The following is a 16,354-nucleotide window of genomic DNA, read 5'->3' on the forward strand; positions in this document are numbered from 1 at the left end:
AACGGATTTTGCTGTTGGAAAATTTTAGATCCAACTCTCAAACTTTGTGTGTTGGAAATTCCGACTGAAAAAGTCAGATGGAGCCCGATGATTTTCCAACAACACGATCCGATCGCACATTTTCCATCGGAAAGTCCGTCCGTGTGTACAGGTCATTAGTCCGTTCATGGCGAAGTCCATTCATTCGGAAGGTCCGTCGGGAAGACCGTCGGACCTAGTCTGCCGGAAAGTCTGCCCCAGTGTGAAAGTAGCCTAAGGCACTGAGGTGCTTTTCAGGCCCTTTCATTAAAATCAATGAATGCTTTCACACTGGGGCAGTGCGCTGGCAGGGCAGTGAAAAAACGCCCCTCTCCATTGAAATGAATGTAAAGCTCTTCAAAAGCGACTGAAAAGCTCTTAAAAAGTGCTCAGAGTTTCATTGGCAGTTTAGAAGAGCCTCAGTGTGAAAGGGGCCTAAAAAGCAGCATCTTTGTGGTGGTTTAGGAGCGGTGAATAGACTGCTTCTAAAACTCCCCTGCCCATTGAAATGAATGGGCACCACTGCCAAGGCGCATGCAAAGCGCTTCAGCAGCGTCACACTTTGCAGGTGCTATAAACCCCTTCTTCGGCCGCTAGCAGGGGTTAAAAGAGCCCTGCTAGCGTCCGAAAAGCGACACTAAAATGGCAGTAAAGCACCGCTTAAACTAGCGGCGCTTTACCACCAACATTCTCAACGCCCCAGTATGAAAGTACCCTGAAGGGATAGGGGTTGTGTCCTGTAATTTTAATAGAACATATGTATAGCCAAACATTTTCTTTCCAGTTTTTGATGTGAAGCAGAAAAAGGTTAAACCCCCATTTAGGTAATTTTTTGATGTTTGTGGACTGCTAAAGGAGACTTCCTTTCCTTGCACAATGCAAATGGGAAAAAAACAGAAATCTCTCCAAAAAGAAAGGAATTCCCATCTTGGAGCATTGTCACAGGAACTGGGCGATTTCATGTCACCTCTTGCTCTAGTGGCAATTCTAAAATTATGGATTTCACACTATGTGTCTCAGTGACAATGGTCAGCAGCACACACAGAGAGGCTGAAGGGTGAACCTCAGGGGACACCACAGGGGACACAAAGGCTACTTTTTTTCACACTGGGGTGGTGAGAACGTCGGCGGTAAATCGGCGTAAAGTTTTAGCGTCGCTTTAGCTGTGCTTTTCGGTCGATAGCGGGGCCCACTTAAACCCCGCTAGTGGCCAAGGAAGGGGTTAATACCGCCCGTGTAGCACCACTGCGGAAGTGCTTTGCAGGTGCTTCGGCAGCGCTGCCCATTCATTGCAATGGGTGCTTTCACACCCAGGCTGTAAACTTGCGGGACATTCGAAAAAGTCCTGCAAGCAGCATCTTTGGGGCGGTTTGGGAGCGCTGAATTTTGTTTCGTTGTTTTGGATTTGTTTAAATTCGGTACTAGTGTGAATTTCAATTCAGAACAAAACAAACCGTCTACTTGCTGCCACCTGCAATTGTGAATGACACCTCCAGCCTCACCCAGTCATGTGTTGTATATGATCTTCAGTTCTAGGACTGACGTAGTTTCCATGTTAACCAGCAGCAGATGGAAAAGCATTTAGAAGTGAAAGTATGACTCATTACAAGGAAACTGGGTCAGGGCTTCACAGGCATGCTGACCTTCTTCATGAGCAGGGCTAACTAACCTACAAGGGGGTCCAAAGATACTAACCTGGAACAAATAGGCTGATCAGGAGGCTCCAAGTAATGCAGCCAAGAAGCTAGTAGTCTTTATTTTTAGGGCTCCTGATGCGCTCTCATTTTGTGAGATGCCACAAAGTTACAATGTTACAAAAGTCATAATGCACTTATGCATTATGTGCAGATTTCATTACCCCAAGTGCTTGTTTACACGTACTTTGATTTCTGTAGAGCTTCAGAGGGCATTTGACAGATGGTGAGAAGGCTTGCATCACCCCTCAAAGCCCATGGTTGTGGGGCTCTTGCAGAAAAGTGTCAGGGAATAGAATTCCTGCCGCAGCTGTGGTATGTATGCACCCCCTGCCATTGCCCGTGCAGCTAAAGGGTGTAGCAGTTAAGAAGCTATAAAAGCGTGGGTCAAACACAGGTTTTTACCGATGATTGCCAGATAACAATATTTTAATGTGGACATGTGCTATTATTTATTTAGCTCTACAATGGCATTTATTTCTTTAGTGCTAAATAAAAACCAGCTATTTTTTATTTTATATAGTTCCATTGGTCCAGCTTGGACCAATGTAAGTATGCATGTTCCATGTCAATGCTCTATAAGCTGGAAATTGGAGTAGGCATCTCTGCTAACTTTCTGGCCCGTGCCGAGTGGCTGCCCTGTGTATATTGTCCTTGAGGATTTTGCGTACTTGCACCTGCTCATGGGCTCTCCCCCGTGCTTTGATTTTGCAGAGAGGGTGATTTCAATTAAATTTATTTTGATTGGCTATCTACCCTTATTTATATGCACAGCCAAACCATCTATAAGCACCAACACACGGTGTCAAATGCGTTAGCTATTCGTCTCTGCCTCCACATCATATGGACTGACTGTTTTTTACATTTTCAATTAAAGGTGTTGTGTCGGCATGTGGCCATCCAGGACTCTTTCTTGCTCCTTGGCTGCCCTGCTGCATAGTGAACACAGAAGGTCACTTGCTTGGCACAGGTGCCATGCAGAGAACTCTTTGCATTTTCTTAATGAATGTAAAGTGCTCTCTGGTTGGATGAGGTGGGGGTTGTGGCATCACCCCACTGCCTCTTCCCCTTGTCCAATCAGAGAACACTTTGCATTCATTTAGAAAATGTAAAGTGTTCTCTGAATGGTGTCCATGCAGAACGAGCACTTCCTAAGTTCACAATGCAAGAGATTGCCACTGCCATTTCAGCCTAAAGATAAAATAGTTGCTAGGGGGTTACTGCACCTTACATATTGTTGTTTGCCTTGTATAAGAATGACTGTTTTTATAAGTATCAATAAGTATGACTGTGTTCATTATCAGGTATTGATATCATCATAGATGGAATAAGGTACATGCTAGACAAGGCAGTAGTTTCCCATCTTTTCAGTTCACTGGGTTCTTCTATTTGAGTCCTTGTCAAAACGCAATGGGATTGATTTACTAAAACTGGAGAGTACAAACTCTGGTGTAGCTCTGCATAGAAACCAATGCACTTTCAGTTTTTTTTGTCAAAGCTTAATTGAACAAGCTGAATTTAAAAGCCGATAGGCTACCATGTACATCAGCGCCAGATTTTCTTCAGTTTTTTATTCACCTATCTGCTTTGAGTTTGCATGTTCCCCCTCTCCTTGCATGGGTTTCTATATTCTAAAGACATGCTGGTAAGGTGATGGGCTGCTGTCTAGAAAAAAAAAAAATGTCACTAGTACAATATTTTACAAAGCATTGCAAATATGGCTGCATTCCCATTTGCCCCTACAATATATAACAAGGGCTTTGAACCCCTAGTGAAAAAAAGAGATACAGTGCCTTTTCAACCTTTTGCCACATTTCAGGCTTCAAACATAAAGATATAACATTTTTATTTTTTGTGAAGAATCACCAACAAGTGGGACACAATTGTGAAGTGGAACGAAATCTATTGGATTTTTGAAACTTTTTTAACTAATAAAAAAATGAAAAGTGGGGCGTGCAAAATTATTCGGCCCCCTTGCGTTAATACTTTGTAGAGCCACTTTTTGCTGCAATTACAGCTGCAAGTCGCTTGGGGTATGTCTCTATCAGTTTTGCACATCGAGAGACTGAAATTCTTGCCCATTCTTCCTTGCAAAACAGCTCGAGCTCAGTGAGGTTGGATGGAGAGCGTTTGTGAACAGCAGTTTTCAGCTCTTTCCACAGATTCTCGATTGGATTCAGGTCTGGACTTTGACTTGGCCATTCTAACACCTGGATACGTTTATTTGTGAACCATTCCTTTGTAGATTTTGCTGTATGTTTGGGATCGTTGTCTTGTTGGAAGATAAATCTCCGTCCCAGTTTCAGGTCTTTTGCAGACTCCAACAGGTTTTCATCCAGAATGGTCCTGTATTTGGCTGCATCCATCTTCCCCTCAATTTTAACCATCTTCCCTGTCCCTGCTGAAGAAAAGCAGGCCCAAACCATGATGCTGCCACCACCATGTTTGACAGTGGGGATGGTGTGTTGAGGGCGATGAGCTGTGTTGCTTTTACGCCAAACATATCGTTTTGCATTGTGGGCAAAAAGTTCGATTTTGGTTTCATCTGACCAGAGCACCTTCTTCCACATGTTTGGTGTGTCTCCCAGGTGGCTTCTGGCAAACTTTAGACAAGACTTTTTATGGATATCTTTGAGAAATGGCTTTCTTCTTGCCACTCTTCCATAAAGGCCAGATTTGTGCAGTGTACGACTGATTGTTGTCCTATGGACAGACTCTCCCACCTCAGCTGTAGTTCTCTGCAGTTCATCCAGAGTGATCATGAGCCTCTTGGCTGCATCTCTGATCAGTCTTCTCCTTGTCTGAGCTGAAAGTTTAGAGGGACGGCCAGGCTTGGTAGATTTGTAGTGGTCTGATACTCCTTCCATTTCAAAATGATCGCTTGCACAGTGCTCCTTGGGATGTTTAAAGCTTGGGAAATCTTTTTGTATCCAAATCCGGCTTTAAACTTCTCCACTTCTAATGATGCTCTCTGCGCTTTCAACAGAACCCTGAGACTATCACAGAGAAGGTGCATTTATACAGAGACTTGATTACACACAGGTGGATTCTATTTATCACCATCAGTCATTTAGGACAACATTGGATCATTCAGAGATCCTCGCTGAACTTCTGGAGTGAGTTTTCTGCACTGAAAGTAAAGGGGCCGAATAATTTTGCACGCACCACTTTTCAGTTTTTTGTTTGCTAAAAAAATTTAAATTATCCAATAGATTTCGTTCCACTTCACAATTGTGTCCCACTTGTTGCTGATTCTTCACAAAAAATAAAAAAAATTTATCTTTATGTTTGAAGCCTGAAATGTGGCAAAAGGTTGAAAAGTTCAAGGGGGCCGAATACTTTCGCAAGGCACTGTAAATATATTAAATAGACATTGTATGTACGGTCATTGCCCCGTCCCATGTAAAGCGACAGGGAGGTACTCAGCTTTGACTGATTGTGCCATCTCTCCGATTTACTGCAGGAGCATGAAGGTTGTGGCTGGGCCCTTGGACATCAACTTTCTAAACAAAGGGCCAGTTTAATGTCCTTCAGAGCTTGGACTATGACCAGTGGAAGTAGACAATGTCCTGGAATCCAATGGGAGTAAACAATGCCCTATCTTTGGTGTCAGTTAGAGGACTAGTGCCCCATCATTGATGTCAGTTATAGGAATAGAGTCCCATTGTTGGCATCAACAAAAGAAATCCTGCCTGATCATTAGTATCAGTGGAAGGAAGTATGGCCCATCATTGGTGTCAATGGAAGAAATTGTGCCACATCATTGGCGTCAGTGGGAGGAATTGTGCCCTTTTGATCGTGTCAGTGGAAGGAATAGTGCCCCATTGTTGGTGTCAATGGATGGAACAGTGCCCCAAGGGTCGGATAAAAGCAAGTAAATGGCCGCAGTTTGGAGACCACTGCAATAGAGTTCTTCCTAGCTTTCCTTGTGGATGAATGTAAAGATCATTTAATATAAAGATCATCAAATGAATCAGATTAAGCACCACATTACAAAATAATAGTTTTATTAAAAAGACAAACTCTGTTCAGATACAAAATGAAATACACAATGGCTTGTTTAAGTAAAAGTGCACAAAAACATCAGAGTCCTGTATTTACTTCCCAGAAAAGTAACCCAGGAACACATTGTCACAAGGCTGAGAATATCTCCGGGATCATAGCAATCCACTGGGTGACTGTGGGCTCCAGGACTTAGAACTTTTAATCTAGGTCAGCAGGGATTTGACTATTCACACACATAGTACAATAACTCTAACTCAGGAGGTACAAATCATAAGGAATCTGTTGGGGTGACAAAATGGGAGCTGTTACTGGTAGATTGTTCGGGGAACGTACAGACTTGCACACATTCCTGAATGCACAGGGCCCTCAAAGCAGGCCCTAAACGGTACAGCATTTGGCCCATCCAGCTGCAGCCTGCCATTGGCTTTGATGGGCTGTCTGCAGCAAGGTTGGATGCCACGCTTGTCCCTCCCAGGAGCACTACAATGTGAGCAAAGTGCTTTATGGTAACCTTCACTGCTTGGTAGAGCTAGATCAAGGATGTGCATATCCGCTGGCAGATGAAAAACCAAAGCAGCAGTCACTGCTCCCATGTTTCTATCTTGATAGATCCCTTTTAGAGAGAATTAATGGCGACTTTCACAGAGAAGTAGTTGAGTAATTCCCAGTCACTTTGCTCTGAGTTTTTAGAGTTCTGTGAAAGCTTGGTAGATACATCACTGCATATAAACTCATACACACTAAAAGCACAATTCTCAGACAGCTGACAGCGGGAAGTACAGTCTTGTGAGCCATTAAGGCAAATCAGCGCAGCACCAGGAGCAAAACTTCCAAATGTGGCAAAATGCACAGCACAGGTTCAAATTAACGTGTATTTATAATAAGAAACATTGAAGGTTCATGTTGATGCCAGCCCCTGCAGCAGCTCATGTCTTCCATTCGCTTTTTGGTATTTCTGGGTATGGCAGATCATGTAACTCACTTTCTTTTGCTAAAGCACCAAGCGCTTACAAATGTGGGTGGAGGAAGGAATCCTCAGCTCTATGTAAGCTCTAAATAGAAACCTGTGTAGGCTCCAAATCTAGTCCTTTCTCCTTGGTTCTGGCATGGGATCAGATGGAAGTAAAAGCTGCTGCAGGGGGCACTGCACTCTGTGTAGGCAGAGCTTTAGGGCCTTTTTGGTTAATTTGGCCCAGTGCCCTATAATTTAAGTGGTTCTTCCACATGGCATATTCACAGTTGTCATACTAATAAGTGTCCAGTGAAGGCTCAATGAGCTAGAGACTGCAGGGCCTAGACAGTTCAGATAGGTGATAGCTCAGGATAGTATATGTTGTAGTGTCAACTGTGATCCAGTGTTTCCATAAAAAAAATAAGTCATATACTTATTGCACGTCACTAATCATGTCCAACACAATCCCTCTTTAGGTTTTATTTTTATCCTTGGGTCTTAACCAGCCTGAAAAGCTCAAGCGTGATCTTCTCTTTAGGTTTGGCTCTGGAGTGGTTTGCTTCTGTTGAGTATCTGAAAAGAAAAAAAAGAGTTTTGAATGTTACATATTTCACAGTGTAACAACCCATCAGAGGCCCTGGCTTCCCACAGGATGTGAGCCATAATTATCCATTTCCTTAAGGTTTTGTAACAATTCCACTGAAGGGATATGCTAACCCCATCCCCAACCTGCAGGACCAGTGTATCCCCTGTTTGTCTGTGTCACTGTTGTGGACCATCTCAGTACAAGTGGCCCGACTCACAGCTATGCTACAACTGATCAACCAAACCCCGCCATTATATCAGCGTAGTGTAGGGTGTATTGGTTTGAATGTTACAGGAGAATATATTGCACCAGTACAATAAGACCATGGCTAAGATATATTAGCCTAATGCTTAATGAAGTGGAGGTAATGACAATCGATCAGAAATTGTCTCTAATTGAACCTGCTCATTTAGGTGGGATAGTACACAGAAAGCAATCAGTATTACCGAATAGGCTCTCATGGTAGGAAATCATAAAAAAAAGTGTTAAGCCTAACTTTTTTGTTTTTAATAATTTTACAGAGTTAAGGCTGCCACACACAGTGCTCAAATTGTGGCCAAGGCATGTTGAATTGGCCAGAATTCGAGTCATGGATGCTCCTGTTGCTACCACTCAGCTCCACAAAAGTCTATTGGAAAATTGTCAGCTGAACAGTGCCTGTATCCAATCAGAAGCAGGCACTGTTAAAGTATTCTGACAGCCCTAGAAGCTGACTGTCACAATATAATAGCCAGCAGGAGAGATTTGTTCATCTGCCATTTAGAATTTATGGAGGAATCAGTTAGATCTCTTTTGTTATGTCTGCAGACTGAAAGGGGAAAAAAATCTATAACTGTTTGGCCAGCTTAAAGGCTGGGGTTGGACTTTCTATTCAACATAGAGGGGGTTATTTACTAAAACGCAATCCACTTTGCACTACAAGTGCAAAGTGCACTTGAAATTACACTTGGAAGTGCAGTCGCTGTAGATCCAAGGGGCACATGCAAGGAAAATAAACAGTATTTTAGCTTGCACATGATTGGATGATAAAATCAGCAGAGTTTCCCCTCATATCAGATCTACCCCTACCCCCACTTTCAGTGTAATTTCTAGTGCACTTTGCACTTGTAGTGCAAAGTGGATTTTCCTTTTGTAAGTAACCCCCAGAAACACTTAAAGGAAGGATAAAAAGGAATCTCACAACAAAACATAGTAGATATCTAATACTGCTCCTGGCGGGGCAAACCAGTTTTTTTCTTTTCTGCATTATTCCTTTGATAGCACAACTTATTTATTACTTTATTCTCAGATTTCAAATCACAAACACACATTTTACCTCTACTAGTGATAATAAAATGAATATTAAAGTTAAGTCATAAAGTTTACTACATAGGTTATCACCCCTTAACGTGTTCTCAGCAGCCTTAGGCATAAAGGAAGCCCCTGGGTAGGTGGGATTTAATGCTGAGTGGCCACGTATATGCATCCATGAAGAACGGCTTTTCTGTGCTGAAAGCACGTTCACTGTGCGCTCCCAGCACAGTAACTAAGATGTCATGGGCAGCTCCCAATGCATATTTGCGATCTGGATCTTCCGAAGGTGTGACCGCTGTGATGGCCAATCACAGCATTCACAAAATCTGGAAGCCCGGCATTGTGATCCTCTTAAGTCCCGGTTCACACTATGAATATTATTATTATTATGAATATGAATTATGAATAACACTATGGATCACACAGGAACGTGCTGCGCACTCCTGCATTATTCAAATGGGAGTTATTAGGGTGCAATCTGATCGCATTGCATCAAAAGTGGTGAATGCACCACTTTTGGAAATGAAATGTAACCAGGGCTCAAGTCCTGTGGGAACACATGGGAATGGAGTTCCTGTACTTTTTCCACAACAGGAACTCAGTTCCCGTTGGCAGCCGCGTTCTGCAAGACTTTGAAGTATGTGAGCTGTGTGGCAGGTGCTACACCAGCAGCCACCGACACAGCTCGCAATAGTAAGTGCCGCACACCAGGGGTGGACTGACCATTCAGGCATTGCCAGTAGGGGGCCCCATGACAGCTTCCGCTTCGATCTACCTGTCAATCACAGTTGATGGGTAGATCAGGTCCCTGCTGTGCTGCTAAGAGATTGTATTTAGCCAGACCTCTCATGATGCGCTCCTCCCCGCCAGCCCCTCCTGATTTTCTGTCTCCCCCCCCCCCCAGTCTCCTGCATACTTGCTCAGTGTGTCCCGCTGAATCCCCCCTCCTCTATCTTCAGTGCCATGTGATGAGAGAATCCAGAGGAGGAGCACAGCTATTCTGCTCACAGGACATGCAGGGAGAGAGGTGAGCTGAGGTAGGAACATCAGTTTGGGCTGGTAAGCTGAGCACAATACCTGGCAAAGTTTAATGCCAGGAGGGAAGTTTATGGGAAATATGTGAAGGGTTGGAATAGCAGCGAGAGTGTGTTGGAGCCCTGCAGAGTTTGCAGCCCCCCAAGCTTAACATACATCTCCTAAGCAGGAACACATCACTATCTCCCCAAGCATTCTGTCCAGATAATGTGCAGTTCATTTATGACCTTTCCGTTTAACCCTGTGTTATCCAAACTCTGTTCAATGAAAAGTGTAAACTCACCACAAACATTCTATATACAAAATAACATTCCCCAATAAAGATCATAACATGATGTTCACATTTGCATGGAAGCACAATTGAATTAATGCTGATTATTCAGAGAATAACCGTATTTATGTTTATTGAGGATTGTTTTTTTTTTATGTACTAACAGTTAAGCTTCAAACACACAATATGAAAATTGGATGAAAAATACCACTTTTGAAGCGCTTGTGCATATGAGCGTATCATTTTTTTTTTTTTGGTGGGGGAGTGGATCTTGGGTGGGAGTTCCCACACTTTTTTCCCCAGGACTTGACCCCTGAGTGTAACCGAATTTAACTAAATAAGTACTTTTGTACCATGCAATCCGGTGCAGGCAAATGCATTTGCAACCTGCTTTTGGGGCATCGCTAACTTGATGTTAACAACTGCTGCAGATCGCAACTGCAGTGTATTTTAAACACAGTGTGGGAAATGTTTTCCGCACCGCATTCTAGGGCCAGCAGAGGTTAAAATAACACCAGCTTTAGGGTGCTCATAACTGGCAGCTTCAATAGCTGTCAATGGGGAGTGAAGAAAAAAGGAGCATTTTAGGTGGTGATAAAAACAACTCTATGAGATAAAATAACAATCTGTGACAAAATTAGACTTTTCACATGAGAAAATAAAAACTCCAAAACTTGGTGACATTGATGTTTGTCATTTTTAGGAGAAAACGATCATGAAATATTATAAGTAGTGATGTTATAATAACACATTTATCTCAGTAAATTGAGCCTCGTGTTATTTGGCAGCAATAACTTCTGATAATAGATAATGTTATAGCAGTGGCCTCATTTTTATTCTGGCCCCTTGTTGGGAAATCCCACAGTGTTTTTTATTCGCTTGATTATTAGCAGACTTTTAACCATTAAATATTGTGTACATCTCTAGTTGTAGCATGGTCCCATAAACTAGCATGTAAGGTCTCATTCACATGGGTGCCTAGGGCCGCAGAACATAAAATGTAGCTTGTTTCCCCTCCCAGCAGCCATAGGTGCTGCATACAGTCACCCATAGAATTCAATGGCTATATGCCACAGTTGCCTAAAACATGCGCATGCATACAGATGTACAATGCTGGATACAAGCTGTTTGCATTCAGGGTCCTATATCCATTCACATGCATGTAGTTATGCAAGTACCAAAGTATACACGTATATAGCCATTGATTTCTATGGGCGGCTGTAAGTTGCACTTATGGCTCACAGGTGGGGAAATACAGTGGGGCAAAAAAGTATTTAGTCAGCCATTAATTGTGCAAGTACTCCCACTTAAAAAGATGAGAGAGGCCTGTAATTGTCATCATAGGTATACCTCAACTATGAGAGACAAAATGTGGAAACAAATCCAGGCAATCACATTGTCTGATTTTTGAAAGAATTATAGTGGAAAATAAGTATTTGGTCACCTACAATCAAGTAAGATTTCTGGTTCTCACAGACCTGTATCTTCTTCTTTTAGAGGCTCCTCTGTCCTCCACTCATTACCTGTATTAATGGCACCTGTTTGAACTTGTTATCAGTATAAAAGACACTTGTCCACAACCTCAAACAGTCACACTCCAAACTCCACTATGGTGAAGACCAAAGAGCTGTTGAAGGACACCAGAAACAAAATTGTAGATCTGCACCAGGCTGGGAAGACTGAACCTCCAATAGGCAAGCAGCTTGGTGTAAAGAAATCAACTGTGGGAGCAATAATTAGAAATGGAAGACATACAAGGCCACTGATAATCTCCCTTGATCTGGGGCTCCATGCAAAATCTCACCCCGTGGGGTCAAAATGATCACAAGAATGGTGAGCAAAAATCCCATAACCACACAGGGGGACCTAGTGAATGACCTCCATAGAGCTGGGACCAACGTAACAAAGGATACCATCAGAGTAACACACTACGCCGCCAGGGACTCAGATCCTGCAGTGCCAGACGTGTCCTCCTGCTTAAACCAATACATGTCCGGTCCCGTCTGAGGTTTGCTAGAGAGCATTTGGATGATCCAGAAGAGGATTGGGAGAATGTCATATGGTCAGATGAAACCAAAGTAGAACTGTTTGGTAGAAACACAACTCGTAATGTTTGGAGGAGAGAGAATGATGAGTTGCAACCAAAGAACACCATACATATTGTGAAGCATGGGGGTGGCTACATCATGCTTTGGGGCTGTTTCTCTGCAAAGGGAACAGGACGACTGATCTGTGTACATGAAAGAATGAATGGGGCTATGTATCGTGAGATTTTGAGTGCAAACCTCCTCCCATCAGCAAGGCATTGAAGCCGAAATGTGGCTTGGTCTTTCAGCATGACAATGATCCCAAACACACCACCCGGGCAACGAAGGAGTAGCTTCATAAGAAGCATTTCAAGGTCCTGGAGTGGCCTAGCCAGTCTCCAGATCTCAACCCCATAGAAAACCTTTGGAGGGAGTTGAAAGTCCGGGTTGCCTAGCGACAGCCCCAAAATATCACTGCTCTAGAGGAGATCTGCATGGAGGAATGGGCCAACATACCAGCAACAGTGTGGGACAACCTTGTGAAGACTTACAGAAAACGTCTGACCTCGGTCATTGCCAACAAAGGATATATAACAAAGTATTGAGATGAACTTTTGATATTGACAAAATACTTATTTTCCACCATAATTTGCAAATAAATTCTTTTAAAAAAAAATCAGACAATGTGATTGTCTGGATTTGTTTCCACATTTTGTCTCTCATAGTTGAGGTATACCTATGATGACAATTACAGGCCTCTCTCATCTTTTTAAGTGGGAGAACTTGCACAATTGGTGGCTGACTAAATACTTTTTTGCCCCACTGTATGCCCAAACTTTATGTTGTAAAAGCCCATGTGAGCGAGGCCTAAACATAAAAGATACTATATTGTGTTTATTGCCGTCTAAAAGAAATACATCATACATGGCTTCTAGATAATGACTAGCAGGTAACACTCACCTGAATGTTTTTTGATCATATTTTCCATCACTTCATCCTCTTCCTTTTCACTGTAACAAAAACAGGCATATAATCATTCGCTGGATCATCTTTCTATAATTTTACTAGTGTTAGATAACGCATTAAAGTGTATCTAGAGGCAATTTTTTTTTTAGCTTGAGATAAAGTGGTGAGGGGGTTAAAAGAATAAGCCTCTTTGGCTGCAATACTCACCTTCAGTCTGGCGCTGCCTGCCTGCCTGCCTCCCCCCAGCTTAGTAAATGAGCAAAAGCTCAGGTGACTTTCATCATCCAATCATGTGCAGCAAAACATTTTTTATTTTATTTCCCTTGCATATGATTGGGTATTCTTGTAATAGGGGAGGTTCCAATCTTTTCATGGGGGGGGGGGGGGGGTCACAGTTACAGGGATTTGTCTTATATTTAGACTTCTATTATAACAAAACAAAAAAAAGCCTGACTGATAAAGATCATGCAACAAGACTGATTTACTAAGCACATTGTTTACATACTTCCGTGAATTTCTATTCAAACCAATCATCTCCATAGCAAATTCTTGCTCTTTTAACTTCCTTCTGCACATAATTGGATGTTTAAACAGGATGACTCGGGTAAGTGAGGATGTAAATCACCCCCAATAAATTCAGTCTGCCGTTATTTAGAAGTACTCCAATAAAACACAATAGGAGATGCCGGAACGTAACTTATTGTTCTGGTTTTATTTTCCAGGTAAATAACAATTCATAGGAACCTAGAGACACTGATAGAGAAACCAATACACCTTCACAATGAAAAACACCCATCATTTAACATTTATGGTCAAGTGCACTCGAAGAACATCAGCTGCCATTATATAGACATTACAAATGAACCGGGCAAATAAATTGGGATTATGAGAATTTGAAATTCTAAACCCTGCTGTGCCGGCATGTGAAGATTTAGAGACTGTTTCTTTAATATAGTGCTTTTACTCCAGAGGTCGCAGGGCATGCTCCAACAAGATGTGCTGACTAACAGACGATCGGCATGCTGATCTATGGTGCAAAAGCCACCTATTCCACCACTAACTTGTCTTTGCTGGCTGGCCAGAAGAGACTGCTACTGCATCTATTATTGGATTGGTGAGCACAGCCGATCACAAAGACATGAAGCCCGGTAAGGGAGGGGAGCTACAGACTTTCTAAGGGGCATTTAAAGTAAAGGATTTAAAAAACTCAACTTCTCTTCGGTGATCCCTCACTGGTGCTGTCCCCCAGGTGCCCCCTCAGTGAGCTGTGGGGGTGCTCCTGAGCTGGGCTGATTGCATCCATAGACACACACAGCGCCAGTAAGCCAAGCCCCCAATCCCTGCTCACAAAAGTTTGACTGACAGCAGCAGGAACCTTTGACTCCCACTGCCCTCAGTGTCTTCTGTGAGACCAGGGAGAGTGGCACTGCAGCTGGGACAATGCTGGGTTGGTGAGAAAAGTCAGGTAAGTGGTTAGGGATGGGGGGTGATTTTAAAAGGTAGCGTAGCATTTTTTACCTTAATGCAGAGATAATATAAGTATACTTTAAGTACAAAACTTTTTTTCTTAGTTTTGGAGTACAGAGGAATTAGAACAGCTATTTGGCTTTTATTGCTGTCTGTGCCATCAGGGAGATTTACTTTCTTTATCCTGTTTACCATTATCATCGAAAGTGAAAGTAAAAGAAAATCCTAAATATTGGGTTGTCACTAGAGATGTAATAGAGGGGACACTAGTTCTAGTGACCCCAAGGGATTCCCTTAATTTGCAGGGATTTCCTTTCACTTCCTGTTTGTATATGGGATGAAAAGTGAAGGTAAATCTCCCTAACAGGACATATGGCAAAAAAAAAAAAAATCTGATAAACCTTTTAGACTTTATAACCACTTTAATAGCAGCCAGCAGTCATATAGTCAAGCATTCACCATCCGGCAGTATTGAAAAATTAAAGCAGCTGTATACTGCTGGATATTTTATTTTTTTCCCTGGAAGGTAAAATCATAATGTGCTAGTATGCATCGCATACTAGCACATTATGTGAAACTTGCCTTAAAACCAAGGTGTTCCAGTGCTGCGATGTCAGTGCTGCAGTCAAATCCATCTTAACCCGTCTTGCTTCCGGGTTCGCGCACAGGAGCTAACATTCACGGCACAGGGTTCGGAAGGAACAGCACAGGCGGCAATTCCTTCAGAGCGCATGCGCCAGTAATGTCACTGGCTGCGTGTAATGTAAATATCTCCTAAACTGTGCATGTTTAGGAAATATTTATACTACTTATAGGTAAAAGTCAGTAAAGGAAGTTTACTTCCTCTTTAAGTCTACTGTATATTCAGAGACCTACTATGCCTACTGGAAAATCCAGCCCTGCCTACAGTTTTTCATTAGCTGGCTTTGAATGCCTTTAAAGGGGTTTATTCCCAATAAGGCAGTGCAATAAGCTATGAGAAATGGCATTAAGCCCTAAAAAAAACAATTACAATCCACATTCATATATGCAGAGCAGTTGGAGCAGCAAAAAGTAAGCAAAAGGACTGATCACGGGTACTTACAGTTAGATATAACATCAAGTATTGCACCAGAAGGTTAATGCAGATGCTGCAGAACTTGCTGGTGTAAATACTTTTGATTTTATATCTATAAATACTTTGAAACCCTTTGGAGTAACATTACTTTCAATTCCTGATGAAGAAAGGGGTTGTGGATCCCTGAAACGTGTTGCCTGACTTTTGCTTAACTGTTTCTATTTGTGAAGAGAATAAAGAACTCTTGGGACAGACTGTTGTGTGGGTGCATTTTTGGTTCACCTATTTGCCAATTTCCCAATTTAGGTGACACTTTTGTCTAGGAAGGTCCACCACTTTGTGGTGAGCTGCGGATTCCAAGCCATCAGGCACAATTAACTATTGCTTTTTGAGGGGCTATAGATTTGAGTTCAGCTCCTCAATTCCACCCCCTCGCTCATATATGAACTCTGATTCCTCTTAAGCCCTGCACAATATTTTTTCTAATTTTGCTAGCCAATAATTTGATAATTTGTTAACATCATGACCATGGTCACTACCAAGCACACCCAAATTCCACTTGATCTCAGGGCTACCAGCTGTAGTAAATGCAGAAAGAGTTCCTTTTTTTATGCAGGATAGGAGAAACTTTTCTCACCGTAATCGATCTTCGTCCAGACATTCAATAATCTCACTACGATCATTCACAATCAGCAAATATTTATCCAGAAGCTCACTTTCTCTCTTTTTGTCTCTTGGAGATTTCAGATGGTCTGAAAAAGACATGGAAGGGTCAGTACAGTATACAGAGAACCAGCCAATCCCCAATGATGGCCATAGAAAGAGAAGGATTATTTGGCACATGAATGAGGTGTCGATTGTAATGTAAGCTATGCATATGGAAACAAACGTTTGCAATGAACATTACATATGACATTATATGAGCACATGTAGCAATAATTAAATATGACAACCAGGTGATTTTTGACGTGAAATTGTGACTG

The 16,354-nt window shown here is 42.3% G+C and overlaps 1 protein-coding gene across 1 annotated transcript in view; it reads right to left on the bottom strand.

Annotated features, from left to right (window-relative positions):
* Nucleotides 1–5,702: 5,702 nt before the first annotated feature.
* The window catches only part of MICALL2 (MICAL like 2), a 142,723-nt gene continuing 132,071 nt past the window's right edge, over nt 5,703–16,354 (bottom strand). The window contains exons 16-18 of the mRNA XM_077449119.1: nt 16,009–16,123; nt 12,842–12,891; nt 5,703–7,242 (exon numbers count right to left, since the gene is read on the bottom strand). Of these exons, the coding sequence (XP_077305245.1) occupies nt 7,142–7,242; nt 12,842–12,891; nt 16,009–16,123 (266 nt within the window). The 3' untranslated portion in view covers nt 5,703–7,141. The remainder of the gene's footprint in view (nt 7,243–12,841; nt 12,892–16,008; nt 16,124–16,354) is intronic.

The sequence above is a fragment of the Lithobates pipiens genome, unplaced genomic scaffold (genome assembly GCF_037356315.1).
Source record: "Lithobates pipiens isolate NorthernLeopardFrog02 unplaced genomic scaffold, aLitPip1_a1.2 Scaffold_22, whole genome shotgun sequence".
NCBI classification, from domain to species: Eukaryota; Metazoa; Chordata; class Amphibia; order Anura; family Ranidae; genus Lithobates; species Lithobates pipiens.